Raw genomic sequence first — 13,603 nt, forward strand, 5'->3', positions numbered from 1 at the left:
TGGGAAGGAGGTGGGAGGAGGTTGTGTTCCGCAGACACATTCCTGAGAGATTACCATGGTGAGAGGGAGGAGTGGTCAGTCGTGTAACTGAGACCAGCCTGTATTTACAGCATTTGTGGCCACACAAGGGGCAAGAGGAGGGTGTGGGGATGGGGATGAGCCCTCTCTAACCTGGAACAGGGTTAGGAGGCCAGGAGGAACATTTGAGACAAACTTGCATAAATGGACGAGCAGGCAGGTGCTTCAGGATAAAAGCTACCTGATTAAAAATAACAGCTGCATTCAAAGTGTAAATGAACTAAGCCTTACCAAAACGCGGTCTCCATTCTTCAGCTCCCTCTCCCCTTTCTTGACCGAGCTGGTGTCTGAGAGGTTGGAGATGGACTCGCTGTTTGTGCGTGCCAGGTTGGAGGCTGGAGTGGCAGGCGTTGCAGTTGAGGCTTTTTTGACAGAGGGGGTGTGAGAGGCCAGGCTGGCGGTGGAGGGGGTGGGCGACCCAGCCCGGGACGAAGGTGCTGTCTGAGTCCCGTTGGCCTCGCCCTCTGTGTGGGACAGCTTGGAGGGGCGGGTGAATATCCCTTTCAGGGCCTCGCACTGGAAATAGCGCACCCCTGCCACCGAGCCATCGTTCTTCCCAATGGGCTCATCCAACACTATGCCAGCCCACTGTCCTGGTGCAAACTGAGCCTCCCCCAGGAACTGCACCACACCAGGTTTGTTCCCATTCACCCACACTCGCTCCCCAACCTGGAAGTTCTCCCCGCCATCTTGTGTCCCAGCTGCACCGCCTCCTGGAGTGGACTTGTCGGCTGCAGCTACTTTGGATCCGGCTGCATGGAAACAGGTGGAAATCATCCAATTACTGCCAGTGTGCCAACGCCACTAAAGTTGGTCCAGGGTGAGCTGAACTAACAGGGCTAACATGAAGGTGTTAGCTCACAGAACATGACACCTTTACCCTGCTATTCAACAGTTCCAAACTCTTATCCCAGAGTGAAATATGTTACGTACAGTGCCTACAGAAAGTTCACACCCCTTGACGTTTTCCACTTTGTTATTACAGCCTGAATTTAAGATGTATTAATTTGAGATTGTGTCACTGGTCTTCACACAATACCCCATAATGTCAAAGTGGAATCATGTTAGACATTTTTACAATGAAATGTCAAGTCAATAAGTATTCAACCCCTTTGTTATGGTTAGCCTAAATAAGTTCAGGAGTAAAACATTGCTTACAAGTCACATAAGTTGCATGGACTCACTGTGTCACCTTTTTTTGACTAACTCATCTCTGTACCCCACACATACAATTATCTGTAAGGTCCCTCAGTCGATCAGTGAATTTCAAGCACAGATTCAACCACAAAGACCAGGGGAGGTTTTCCAATAACTCGCAAAGGGCACCTATTGGAAGATAGTGAAAAATAAATAAAGCAGATATTGAATATTCCTTTGAGCATGATGAAGTTGTTAATTACACTTTGAATGGTGTATTAATACACCCAGTCACTACAAATATACAGGTGTCCTTCCTAACTCAGTTGCTGGAGAGGAAGGAAACCGCTCAGGGATTTAACCATGAGGCCAATGGTGACTAAAACTAAAAAAGTTAGAGTTTAATGGCTGTGATAGGAGAAAATGGAGGATGGTTCAACAACATTGTAGTTACTCCACAACACTAACCTAAATGACAGAGTGAAAAGGAAGCCTGTACAGATGAAAAATATTCCAAAGCATGCATCTTGTTTACAATAAGGCATTAAAGTAAAACTGCAAAATATTAGGCAAAGAAATGAACTTCATGTACTGAATACAAAGCGTTATGTTTGGCGCAAATCCACCAACATCACAGAGTACCACTCTTCATATTTTCAAGCAGGGTGGTGGCTGCATCATGTTATGGGTTATGCTGTTCATCTGCAAGGACTAGGGAGTGTTATTGGAAAAAAGAAACGGAATAGAGCTAAGCATAAGTAAAAATCCTTTTGGAAAACCTGGTTCAGTCTGTTTTCCAACAGACACTAGGAGACAAATTCAGCTTTCAGCAGGACAATAACCTAAAACCCAAGGCCAAATATACACTGGAGTTGCTTACCAAGACGACATTGAATGTTCCTGAGTGGCCTAGTTACAGTTTTGACTCAAAGATGCTACACACAGGATTTCTTAGAATAATCGCATTGTTATTTCAGAAAATGTCCATAACATATCTAGCGCAAACAGTGGAATGATGGTGTTTCACAGTATTACTTACCCGTCAGTGTTGTGATTGGCTGTGAAATTCACCTATTGATTTCTCCCGCCGGAGTGGCATCTGTTGTCAAACTGGGAAAGCTGTTCTGACTTTGTGGAGCTGTTCTGATCTAGTGGAAATCGTAATTTCCTGATTGTTAAAATTCTACACTGTTTATGTGAGAAAACATGCACTAATAGTGTAAGGAATCATTGTACCATCAAATTCATTGTGAAATATATTTTAAATTACAAAGAATATATTTTTTACCGTTTTTTGAAGCTGGTGGACCAAAACAAAAGTTACTTTCGGTTTTGGTCCACCAGCTTCAAACCGCTGTAAAAATGAAAAACTATATATTTTTTGGACGGCTTGAAAATCTATGGCCAGACATGAAAATGGCTGTTTAGCAATGGTCAACAACCAACTTGACAAAGCTTGAAAACTTAAAAAAAATATATATATATGCTAAATGTTGTACAAGCCAGGTGTGCAACGCTCTTAGAGACTTACCATTAAGACTCACAGCTGTATTTGCTCCCAAGGTGATTCTAACATGTATTGACTCGTGTGAATACTTACGTAAATTATGTACAAAAAACATGGGTGAGAAAAATTCAGGCTGTAACACAACAAAATGTGGAATAAGTCAAGGGGTATGAATACTTTCTGAAGGCACTCTACCGTCAACATTTGATCAGGCCCAATAATTAAGGTTGCCTGATTTTCTACATATAAATAAACTGGCTCATATGATAACAGCCGAGCAATGCACAAAGTAATAGTTGATTGGATGACATTTACATGAGGCCAAACTTCACAGTGGCATTTTCACATGACCCGACTGTCAATGCTTTGAAACAAAATACCAGCACAGGGATCACATTTTACACAGCAAGCCTGCTGTGTCTAAAGCCTCTAGTGAACTCAATTCACAAAATTTCTCCTACTTAAAAATATAGTTAATCCACCATATTGGAGAGATTTTGGGGGTAAATACTATAGCCTATGGAATCAAAATGGCCAGTGACCGATCAGCATGTCTACATCAAATCTAGTCAAGCCGCATCAGCAGATCCAGACTGATGAAGCAGTAAAGCCCATTTCATTGCAACCTTAAGCTGATTGATGACATCAAAGTCAGAGGTTAGGTGCTGTAGCTACCAGCCTTAATGAGAAGCAGCAAGGACATGAGAACTGCTGGTGCTAAGGGGGACGAGGACCTCTTACCAGCGGAGGGGGTGGTCTTGGTGGCTGGCGCCCCCGTTGACCTACCCATCTTGCTGGGCGCTTTGAGCCCGCTGGGCTTGGTTGTGCTCATGTTTCCTCTCTGTGTGCTGTGAAATCTACAGGGCCTTTCTGTCCGTCAGTGGGCGCCGGCAAACCCCAAATCATTGACGTAGTTGTGCTCAGACTCTGAGATGACAATGCTCTCTGAGTCACAGCACCAAAATAAATCAAACAAAAATTAAAAAAAAGGTGGGAAAAGGGGTGAGGGAGAAAAAGATGCCCCTCAAAAAAGGACCCTGTTAAGAGAGAGGAAGACATATTAGTGCAACAAACAGCTTCGTATAATATGCATTTGAGTTAACCTAGTTTATTCATATTATTTACTTTGCATAGAAGACTACTAATGATAATATCCTGAAGGGAACAGGATTTTCACAGAAAAATCATATATTTCAGTCTTCACTTAAAATGGTAAGCCAGGAGGGAGGGTTGTTTCACTGGTCCAATTTTTACTTTGTGGACATGACTATTCAAACACTGGCGTCTTATATTGATTTGTTCACTTGGTATAATTGGTTCCACCTCAACATCATGGGTGGCACTGACAAGGCTTATCGTTTACAACAGATTAATGGTGAGCATAGATGGGCTGAATAGCCTGCCCTTGACATTCAAATGATCTTGTGTTCTTATGACAACAAGCAGTGCTCCCCCGATTGACTCGTCACAGTGAGTCCAATACTAAAAATACTCTGTCACAAGCCAGGCCACATTCAAGTGTCTCTGTGTGCGCATGTATTTGTCACCACCATACAGAAACAAACTCTCGCTTTCCCTTTCTCTCCCTCACACACACACAAAGTCGATCAGTCTTCGATATCAACGAACCTAGTACCATTCAGAAACACAGGCAGGGAATTCTTAACGAAAGACCTGCACATAAACACAGCAGAGCTGTTGGCCGGGGTTGCGGTAGCCAGGAGGAAAGCATGGCCAGCCATAGATCTCAATTATCATGGATTTATTGGTGGTGACTGTGTTACCTAGCCTCAGTGCAGTGGGCAGCTGGGAGGAGGTGCTCTTGTTCGCCATGTACTTTACAGTGTCCCAAATCTTTTTGGAGTTAGAGCTACAGGATGCAAATTTCTGTTTGAAAAAGCTAGCCTTTGCTTTCATGACTGACTGCGTGTATTGGTTCCTGACTTCCCTGAACAGTTGCATATCACTTGGACTATTCAATGCTATTGCAGTCCGCAACAGGATGTTTTAGTGCTGGTCAAGGGCAGTCAGGTCTGGAGTGTTCTTAGATCTACATTTTTTGAAAGGGGCATGCTTATTTAAGATGGTGAGGAAATTACGACAAGGCATCCTCTACTGACGGAATGAGGTCAATATCCTTCCAGGATACCCGGGCAAGGTCGATTCGAAAGGCCTGCTCGCAGAAGTGTTTCAGGGAGCGTTTGACACTGATGAGGGGTGGTCGTTTGACCGCGGACCCATAGCGGATGCAGGCAATGATCACTGAGATCCTGATTGAAAACCGCAGAGGTACTGTATTTGGAGGGCAAGTAGGTCAGGATAATATCTATGAGGGTGCCCATGTTAACGGATTTAGGGTTGTACCTGCTGGGTTTCTTTGTGATTTGTGTGAGATTGAGGGCATCTAGCTTAGATTGTAGGACTGCCGGGGTGTTAAGCATATCCCAGTTTAGGTCACTTAACAGAACGAACCCTGAAGATAGATGATGGCCAATTAATTCACATATGGTGTCCAGGGCACAGCTGGGAGCTGAGGGGGGTCAATAACAGGCGGCAACAGTGAGAGACTTATTTCTGGAGAGATTCATTTTTAAAATGAGAAGTTCTAACTGTTTGGGCATAGACCTGGAAAGTCTGACAGAACTTTGCAGGACATCTCAGCAGTAGATTGCAACTCCTCCCCCTTTGGCAGTTTCATCTTGAGGGAAAATGTTGTAGTTGTGTATGGAAATGTCAGAATTGTTGGTGGCCTGCCTAAGCCAGGATTCAGACACGGCAAGGACATCAGGGTTGGCGGAGTGTGCTAAAGCAGTGAGTAAAACAAACTTAGGGAGGAGGCTTCTGATGTTAACATGCATGAAACCAAGGCTTTTTCGATTACAGAAGTCAACAAATGAGAGTGCCTGGCGACATGCAGGGCCTGGGTTATGCAATACTGTATAGAGGAATGTTCTGAAAGTTGAACAGCTTCAGGTTTTACATCTGGCCTACTGTTTAGGCAGTGGTGAAGTAACATCTGCAATGGAATAGGCCAGTTCAACTTCATACGTCCAGTCCCCTCACTACACTGCCAGCAAAAGAAAATGTATTATTACATTCCAGCTATTGACAGAGAGGTCTCCCTGCTCTAAGTGAGAGTACCTAACAGTATCAAGATGCCCTGGATTACGGAAAACTGATAACTAAAGAAATTCTAAATGGATCTTGCAGTTAAGTCACAGACACATACCTTCCATTCCTCTGAAGCCCTAAGCACTATGTTAAATAAAACAAACTAGATCTCTCTAACGCACATCTACCTTAAGGCAAAAATAAGTTTCTCAACAGCACGGAATAAAGGGTGGGTCTGCAGCATTGACCCAATTTACATGGCGCAGTTTTCCCCCTCTGTGGCTGAATGACACCCATTAGTGCCCTGAGGTCAGGACCACAACCAAAAGCCCTCGAGGAAAAAGCACAGAAATAATTGATATCTTCATGGCAGTGAATCATCAGAGGATACAGAGTAGAGGGTATCCATTGATATGCCTATTCTATTTGCTATAAATTCACTCCTCACTAATGGTATACTCTATAAAAAATAGAAGATGGCCGATTACAACAAATGTCCAGAACTATATTTCCAAAGCTGACTTAAACAAAAACAACCCCACAAACAAATAGGACTATGCCTCCTCCATTGCATCACAAACGTCATCTGTTGATTCCATGGCATTGTTTAGAGAAAGGCTAAAGTCAACTTGGGGAAGAGAGCGGGCTTTCCCAAATAGACCAGCAATTTCTATACTTGAAACCAGAGCCTTACATCTATAATTATAAACTATGGACAGCTTTCAGTTTAGCACTGGTGTAGTCAGCTGAAAATGATCAAATTATGCAGATGGAGATGTTTCCCACTGGTAAAGCTAATCCTTCGCTCCAGACTCTCACTTTAATCTCTATTCAGGAAGACAGCCAAACACCAATGTTCTGTTAATGCAGGTTTTGGGCAATTCACTTATCCTTACAAACCCAAATGCCCATCACTGTCATGCACTGCACTACAGCTGTAGGCTGGCCTACTACAGTGATGAATGTTCAAAATGACATGGTATTTTGGGGAAGTTACCATACCAACATCTTAAACTATGTTACTAGTCAGGGCATTTTCCTAAAAATAATTCCCATCCACTTCAGAGATGGAAATTTTAGAGATGGAAACGACTAACTGACCCTCATTAATAGGTCAACAAACGATTAAATTGTTTCCAAACAGTAGAATGAGGAGACCAACAGAAAATACTATTAGAGATCTGTATATAAGAATGAGATGCTTTTGTTTCTGCCCTAACAATGGGAGTCGGCCCAAGGCGGGAAGGCAGGCGACGAGACTAGGCCCAAAATAAACCCATAGAAACATATTGGGCTTATTTTGGACAGATTTTGGCGAGAGTGAAACCATTCGCTTTTGTCTCTTCCTCTCTTATACTATGCATGCATACAAGGACCGGACATTTCTCATTACGAGCTTAAGGGAAACGTGTAGCAATAGCAAGCCTATCACCTTACAGTTCAAAATTATTAAACAATCCTGTAATGAAGCAGATAAAACATAATTTTCAAACATTTGCCAAAATGCAATTTGTGGAAAACACAGTTCTAAACCTAACGCGAGCGGTTGTGATAGAGATGAACATTTCCGTTAGACATTTAGAAAGAGGGGGAATCTAATAGCAACAACTATGATGGATTGCTAATATGACTAGGATTGTGCCTTTGGCTTCTGGACAACAAAAGAGAGTTGATATGAAAAACACTAGAACAGGGGAGAAATGCTGGTTAATGGCATGAGGAAGTCTTTAGAGAATAAATTGCCTCCACATTTCTACGGATGGATTTTTGCAAGGCTACTTTGAAGAAAGGTAAGACATGCCTCATTATTTGGAAGGAAAGTAAACTTTCCGGTTTCAATTCTACTGCCTCAAGCTCACATTGCAAAGTGGTGGGTGACTCGCTGAGTCAAAAGGTAGGCAGGCTATGGCCTGTACACCCGAAAGGCGAATGGGAGGTGCGCTTTAATTACGAATTGATATTGAGAAATAAAAATAGCTTATTTTTAATTCCACAAAAGAATGAAAATTACCAATAGACCGATAAGCATGACCAGACATATGTATTTTCAGCAGCTAACCGAGTAACATCCCTATTATTTGAATGTAATTTGATTTGTTTCAATTTAACAAACTTACTTTCAGACCAGGATAATTTTCTTTAGCAATTGTTGGACCCACTTCCTGTAGTGTGCAGACATTAATTATTTGTGTCTAATTCCATGTTTCCTATGGCTCTGGGTTCATGCCACCTACAAAATGTAAAGCACTAATGACTCATTTGCACTGTGAACTCAACATTACAGTTCCACCAGTGCATGCTGTAAATTTAGGAGACATAAAATCCGATAGCTTGCTGCCATCCTTCAATATTATTGCTATATAGTTTAACGAAGCACGCACTGTAAAAGGAAATAACCTTGCTGCTCTGTTGGGATACATGAAATGGGTGGGGACTGCCTAGCTATAATTAATTGTGTTACAATTTCCTTTTTTTATTTAGCAAATTTCTCTTACTTTAAAGCTCTGCATTGTTTGGAAAGGGCTCGTAAATAAGCATTACAGTAAAGTCTACACCTGTTGTATTCAACGCATGTGACAAATACAACTTTAATTTGACTGGTTGAGGATGTGTTCTGTAAAACAGATTTAGTTCTGAAACCGATTTGAGGGCCCAAAACACGGAGATCATCGACTTCCATGTACGATTACTTGTGGCAGCAGCTTATCCACAGCATGTCTGGCTTAGCTAAGCCATGCAGAGTAGGAAAGCATCACTCAGACAGACTGTATAGCTCTCTGAACGCAGGAAAAAGGCCTTTCATTCTTCACTGTGCAATATACTGTTGCTGACATCAGTTGTGCAAAAAGCCTCACTAAATGACATCTCCAATTTGCAATGTATTGTATCCTACCCTTCCCTCTCAGACTTCCCCTTTCTTTTCCCCATTCCTTTCATTAAGGGCAAATAAAGTAATTCACTCTCAGCTAGTTGGAAGCACTTAGAAAATAGGAGAGTTGATTTGTCTAAGGGCATAAACGTTGAAAAAAGTGTTTAACCACTTGGTACTCCAGACTTTGATTGTGGAAGGTTAAAGAATTAGGCTATTTGAAGGTGAAAATAACATTCGAGAGGACATTTTAAATCCAAGGACAAGATCAAACTAGAAATAAAACAATTCCCGAAATTGGTTTGGTTTCCAGCTTGAATGGTTCAAAGTTTACTATTACTGTTGGTGGGTTAGTTTTTGATGCTAATTTATGCAAATGTCAATAGTTTGACATTTATAGACTTTTGAAAATGATAGTTTTAATGTTTGCAGCTGAGGTGGTAAAAGATCAGTAGCATTTAAAATGGTCTACCACTGTTTTTGTGGTTGGCATTATGCCAATTTACGCAAATTCAAATTGAGTATATTTTAAAGGTTTCAGATCATTTGAAGTTAGGATAGCTTCAATGTTTTAAAGATGATCTTGTAGCTTAATTGGCTGAGGAGCAGGACCATTTTCAATAGCTACCACTGTATTCCTATGGTTCTCATTCAAACCCATGTTATTTATGCACATTTAAAATTGTTATAGTTCAAAAAGTATAGATAGTATCAACAAGCTGTATGCAAGACAAGCTGTATGCAAGCCAAGCTGTATGCAAGACAAGCTGTATGCAAGACAAGCTGTATGCAAGACAAGCTGTATGCAAGACAAGCTGTATGCAAGACATCGAAGTTGAGTCAGTCTGCACATTTCAACATTGGAGTTGATAGCTTACACGGTTCAAGTAGCATCTAGAACTTTTAAAATGTTACCATTCAAGTCTATGGCCACTGAAATGTATGCAAATATGGTTGTAGAACAAAAAGTTAATAGTATAAAAAATATTTTCTCAAGCAACCTGCAAAAAAACAGTCTACAAGAAAGCCAGTCTACAAGTTTAAAATGTGTTTTCATGTTGATAGCTTAAGTGCTAGAGTGAGGGGAATAATGAATATGTAAGAGCGCTAGAGTGGGCTTGCTTTCAGCAAGCACACTAAATATATAGTACCAGTCAAAAGTTTGGACACACCTACTCATTCATGTTTTCTTTTTTTACATTGTAGAAAAATAGTGGAGACATCAAAACTATGAAATAACACATATGGAATAAGTAATCAAAAAAGTATTACGCCTAAATATATTTTAGATTCTTCAAAAGGAGCCACCCTTTGCCGTGAGGACAGCTTTGCACACTCAACCAGATTCATGAGGTAGTCACTAAGGAATGCATTTCAATGAACAGGTGTGCCATGTTAAAAGTTGATTTGTTGAATTTCTCTTTCTTAATGTGTTTGAGCCAATCAGTCGTGTTGTGACAAGGTAGGGGGGGGGGGGGGGGGGGGTATACAGGAGATAGCCCTATTTGGTAAAAGACCAAGTCAATATTATGGCAAAAACAGCTCAAATATGTAAAGAGAAACGACAGTCCATCATTACTTTAAGACATGAAGGTCAGTCAATCCGGATAATTTCAAGAACTTGGAAAGTTCCTTCAAGTGCAGTCGCAAAAACCCTCAAGCATTGTGAGGAGACTGGCTCTCATGAGGACCGCCACAGGAAAGGAAGACCCAGAGTTTCCTCTGTTGCAGAAGATAAATTCAATTGAGTTACCAGCCTCAGAAATTGCTGCCCAAATAAATGCTTCAGAGTTCAACAGACACATCTCAACATCAACCGTTCAGAGAAGACTGCCTGAAATCAGGTCTTCATGGTCAATTTGCTGCAAAGAAACTAATACTAAAGGACACCAATAAAAAGAAGAGACTTGCTTGGGCCAAGAAATATGAGCAATGGACATTAGACTGGTGGAAATCTGTCCAGCTCTCTGGTCTTGGCCATTGTGGAGAGGTTGGAGTCTGTTTGATTGAGTGTGTGGACAGGTGTCTTTTATACAGGTAACGAGTGGAGAACAGTTGAAGTGTACCTATGATAAAAAAAATTACAGACCTCTACATGCTTTGTAAGTAGGAAAACCTGCCAAATCGGCAGTGTATCAAATACTTGTTCACCCCACTGTAAGCAAGCCGTTATGCCCGTCAGTATCTCAATGGAAATGCTAGTGTACTGATGCATATTCCTGACCAATTTCTCTCCCAAGAAAAGAACAAGCATATCATTAGGCCTATACTGGAATGAAGGGATATCAGGGCAAATAGCCTAATATGTTCAATGCAACCATAAATCGTTACAATACTATTACCATGTTATTGCTACTTTTATCCGTGGCGTGCTGTAATGTAAATTAATTAGTGATGCACCGATATGACATTTTTGGCCGATACAGATATCCAATATTATCCTTGCCTTTTAAGCATTCTAGTACAGTTAAATAATTAACACTCACACACAGCAGTCTAAGCCACTGCATCTCAGTGCAAGAGTTACTGCAGTCCCTGGTTCGAATCCAGGCTGTTACACATCCGGCCGTGATTGGGAGTCCCATAGGGCTGCACACAATTGGCCCAGCGTCGTCCGGGTTTGGTCGTCCTTGTAAATAAAAATGTGTTCTTAACTGACTTGCCTAGTTAAAAGGTTACACACACCACACTGACCAAAAAGTTCATTTGTTGGCATTTACATATGTCCCCATTACCAGTAAAACAATCAAAACCTATTTCTTTCACTTACTTGCGGTGCTGCTTTATTGTTCATTTGTTCAGTCGTTTCGTTCTCAACCAGTATTTCTCATACTATGGAATGTCGTTTGGGTCTCTGAAGTCAAATAACACTATTTGACCTGTCAAGTGAGCTTGTTGACCAATCAGGACCTGAAGATGACTGCACGTCACACAATTTTAGGTGTCATCATCTAAAATAACCCTAATTTATAAGACAGTTCTTATTTGAATAATGGTGGTTGGACCCATCTATGTGAAGCTAGCCACAATAAGGATAAAATAAAAGTATGTCATTGACAGTGATGCAAATGAATACAAATAGTAGAATTATGCCATAATTGAATAGATCATGCTAAACGAGGTTGGAATGTTATAAAATCAACAAAAGACAATTTGTTAATTTGACAAATCTGTTGAAATCACACTGGATGTATTATACTTAAAATGTGTGTTTGGAGCATACTTATTTCACTGTACAGCATTGCCTATTGATTGTGGATCAATGACATGGGGTATCAGTCCACTCAGTGACACACACAGAACATTAGCATCGTAGCTCTTATTGCAGGACTCTGAAACAACTGAATTGAGCCACATTCATTGTAAATCTGTGTATTGAACACTATCCCAGAGGAAAAACAATACTGCATGGATGTTTGAGTCTGATCACACTGAGGACGTTGTGAAAAAATATATTGGGTATTGAGTAGACTGATACTCCATTTAATTGATCCCCAATCCTTTGGTAAAGCTGTACAGTGCAATATGAATGTCAATACACACAATAGGCTGACTGGGGAGGTGATTTCACACAGTCACAGTCCCGCGATAAGAGCAACAACACTAATATTTGTGTAAACTCTTCACATTTGTGTTCTGTGGGTGTCACCAAGTAGACTAATACCCCCATTTCATTGTTTCACATTCCAACCTTAACGTTATCTAGTCTAAATATGGCATGGCTCCACCAATTGTAACCTTCCGCATCTTTTTCAAAGAGGTACTTATATTTTGAAGGCAAACCGCAAATTCCACTATTGTGCCTAAACCTTATTGTGGCTAGCTTCACAACACATAACCCGGTGTGCGGTCTGGTCCAGTGTCACTTGCCAGACGAAGCTAGCTGGCTGTTTATAACGTTAGCTTGGGCAACAGGGTTAAGTAGCTAGCTAGCTATTTATTTTCATGAACAGAAGTTCAATTTCAATAGGCGAACAACAAGTGGCTACCTTGCTAATACTTACTCACAAGGATTCCTAAATCATTGCTAAGAAAAATGAAATTGACTGCAGTTTCTACTGATCATTGCTTTCAGGCTGGTTGTATTGGTGCTAGCTAGGTACCAAGCTAAATCTAGCTACCCCAGAAGTTGCGGTCAAACAAATAATGCTTTATTACCAACGCAGAATTGTAAACATTGTTTGTGGCCAGTGTTTGCAAACTTTTTTGTACAGCTTTGACAGTGCTGATAGTAGTGCTGCGCCTGGCTTGCAAGTGCAAATTCAGAACACACAACATTCTATAATAACTGTTATTTGACATGTCAAATTAAGAGCTTATTTAACACGCCAAATTGTGTTATTTGACGTGTGTCTTTTTTGACACGCAAAGACCCAAACTGCATTCCATATTATGTCGTGAAGCTAATAGCAGTGACGCTATTACTGTGCAACTCCGATAGGGCAACATGTGTACCGGTGCTCGACCAGTCAGCAAAAGCCAACATCACCCACAACAGAGAAAGGTTGATTGTCAAGGGCAATGAATTCCATTATGTTGACATGAATGGATTTCGCCTTTGAGTTGTCTCGCTGAAATTCTTACTCTTTCAAATGACTACTCAACTTGTTGACTGCTTGAGCCACACAGCAGACATTGTGGGCTTGGTTAGAAATGCTGTGTTGCACGTGTAGCGCAAAGTTTTACATGGCGTCATTATGTCAACGACCTACATTATATAGGTATGCACGTCAGCTTTGACATCGGTGTTGCACATCGGCGTTAAACTAGACATCGAGCCTGAAGACTGATCATGCTCTCCACAGCCGATGTGAGTAAGACCTTTAAACAGGTCAACGTTCACAAGGCCGCAGGTCCAGACAGATTACCAGGACATGTACTGCAAGCATGCGCTGACCAAC

At 41.3% G+C, this 13,603-nt stretch overlaps 1 protein-coding gene across 7 annotated transcripts in view; it reads right to left on the reverse strand.

Moving 5' to 3' along the window:
- clip1a (CAP-GLY domain containing linker protein 1a) overlaps nt 1–13,603 on the reverse strand; it is a 57,800-nt gene that overhangs the window by 38,642 nt on the left and 5,555 nt on the right. For all 7 annotated transcript variants that reach the window (XM_036935910.1, XM_036935911.1, XM_036935913.1 and 4 more), the window contains exons 2-3: nt 3,464–3,759; nt 310–830 (exon numbers count right to left, since the gene is read on the reverse strand). In XM_036935910.1, the coding sequence (XP_036791805.1) occupies nt 310–830; nt 3,464–3,554 (612 nt within the window). In that variant the 5' untranslated portion in view covers nt 3,555–3,759. The remainder of the gene's footprint in view (nt 1–309; nt 831–3,463; nt 3,760–13,603) is intronic.

The sequence above is a fragment of the Oncorhynchus mykiss genome, chromosome 11, assembly GCF_013265735.2.
Source record: "Oncorhynchus mykiss isolate Arlee chromosome 11, USDA_OmykA_1.1, whole genome shotgun sequence".
Lineage (NCBI taxonomy): Eukaryota > Metazoa > Chordata > Actinopteri > Salmoniformes > Salmonidae > Oncorhynchus > Oncorhynchus mykiss.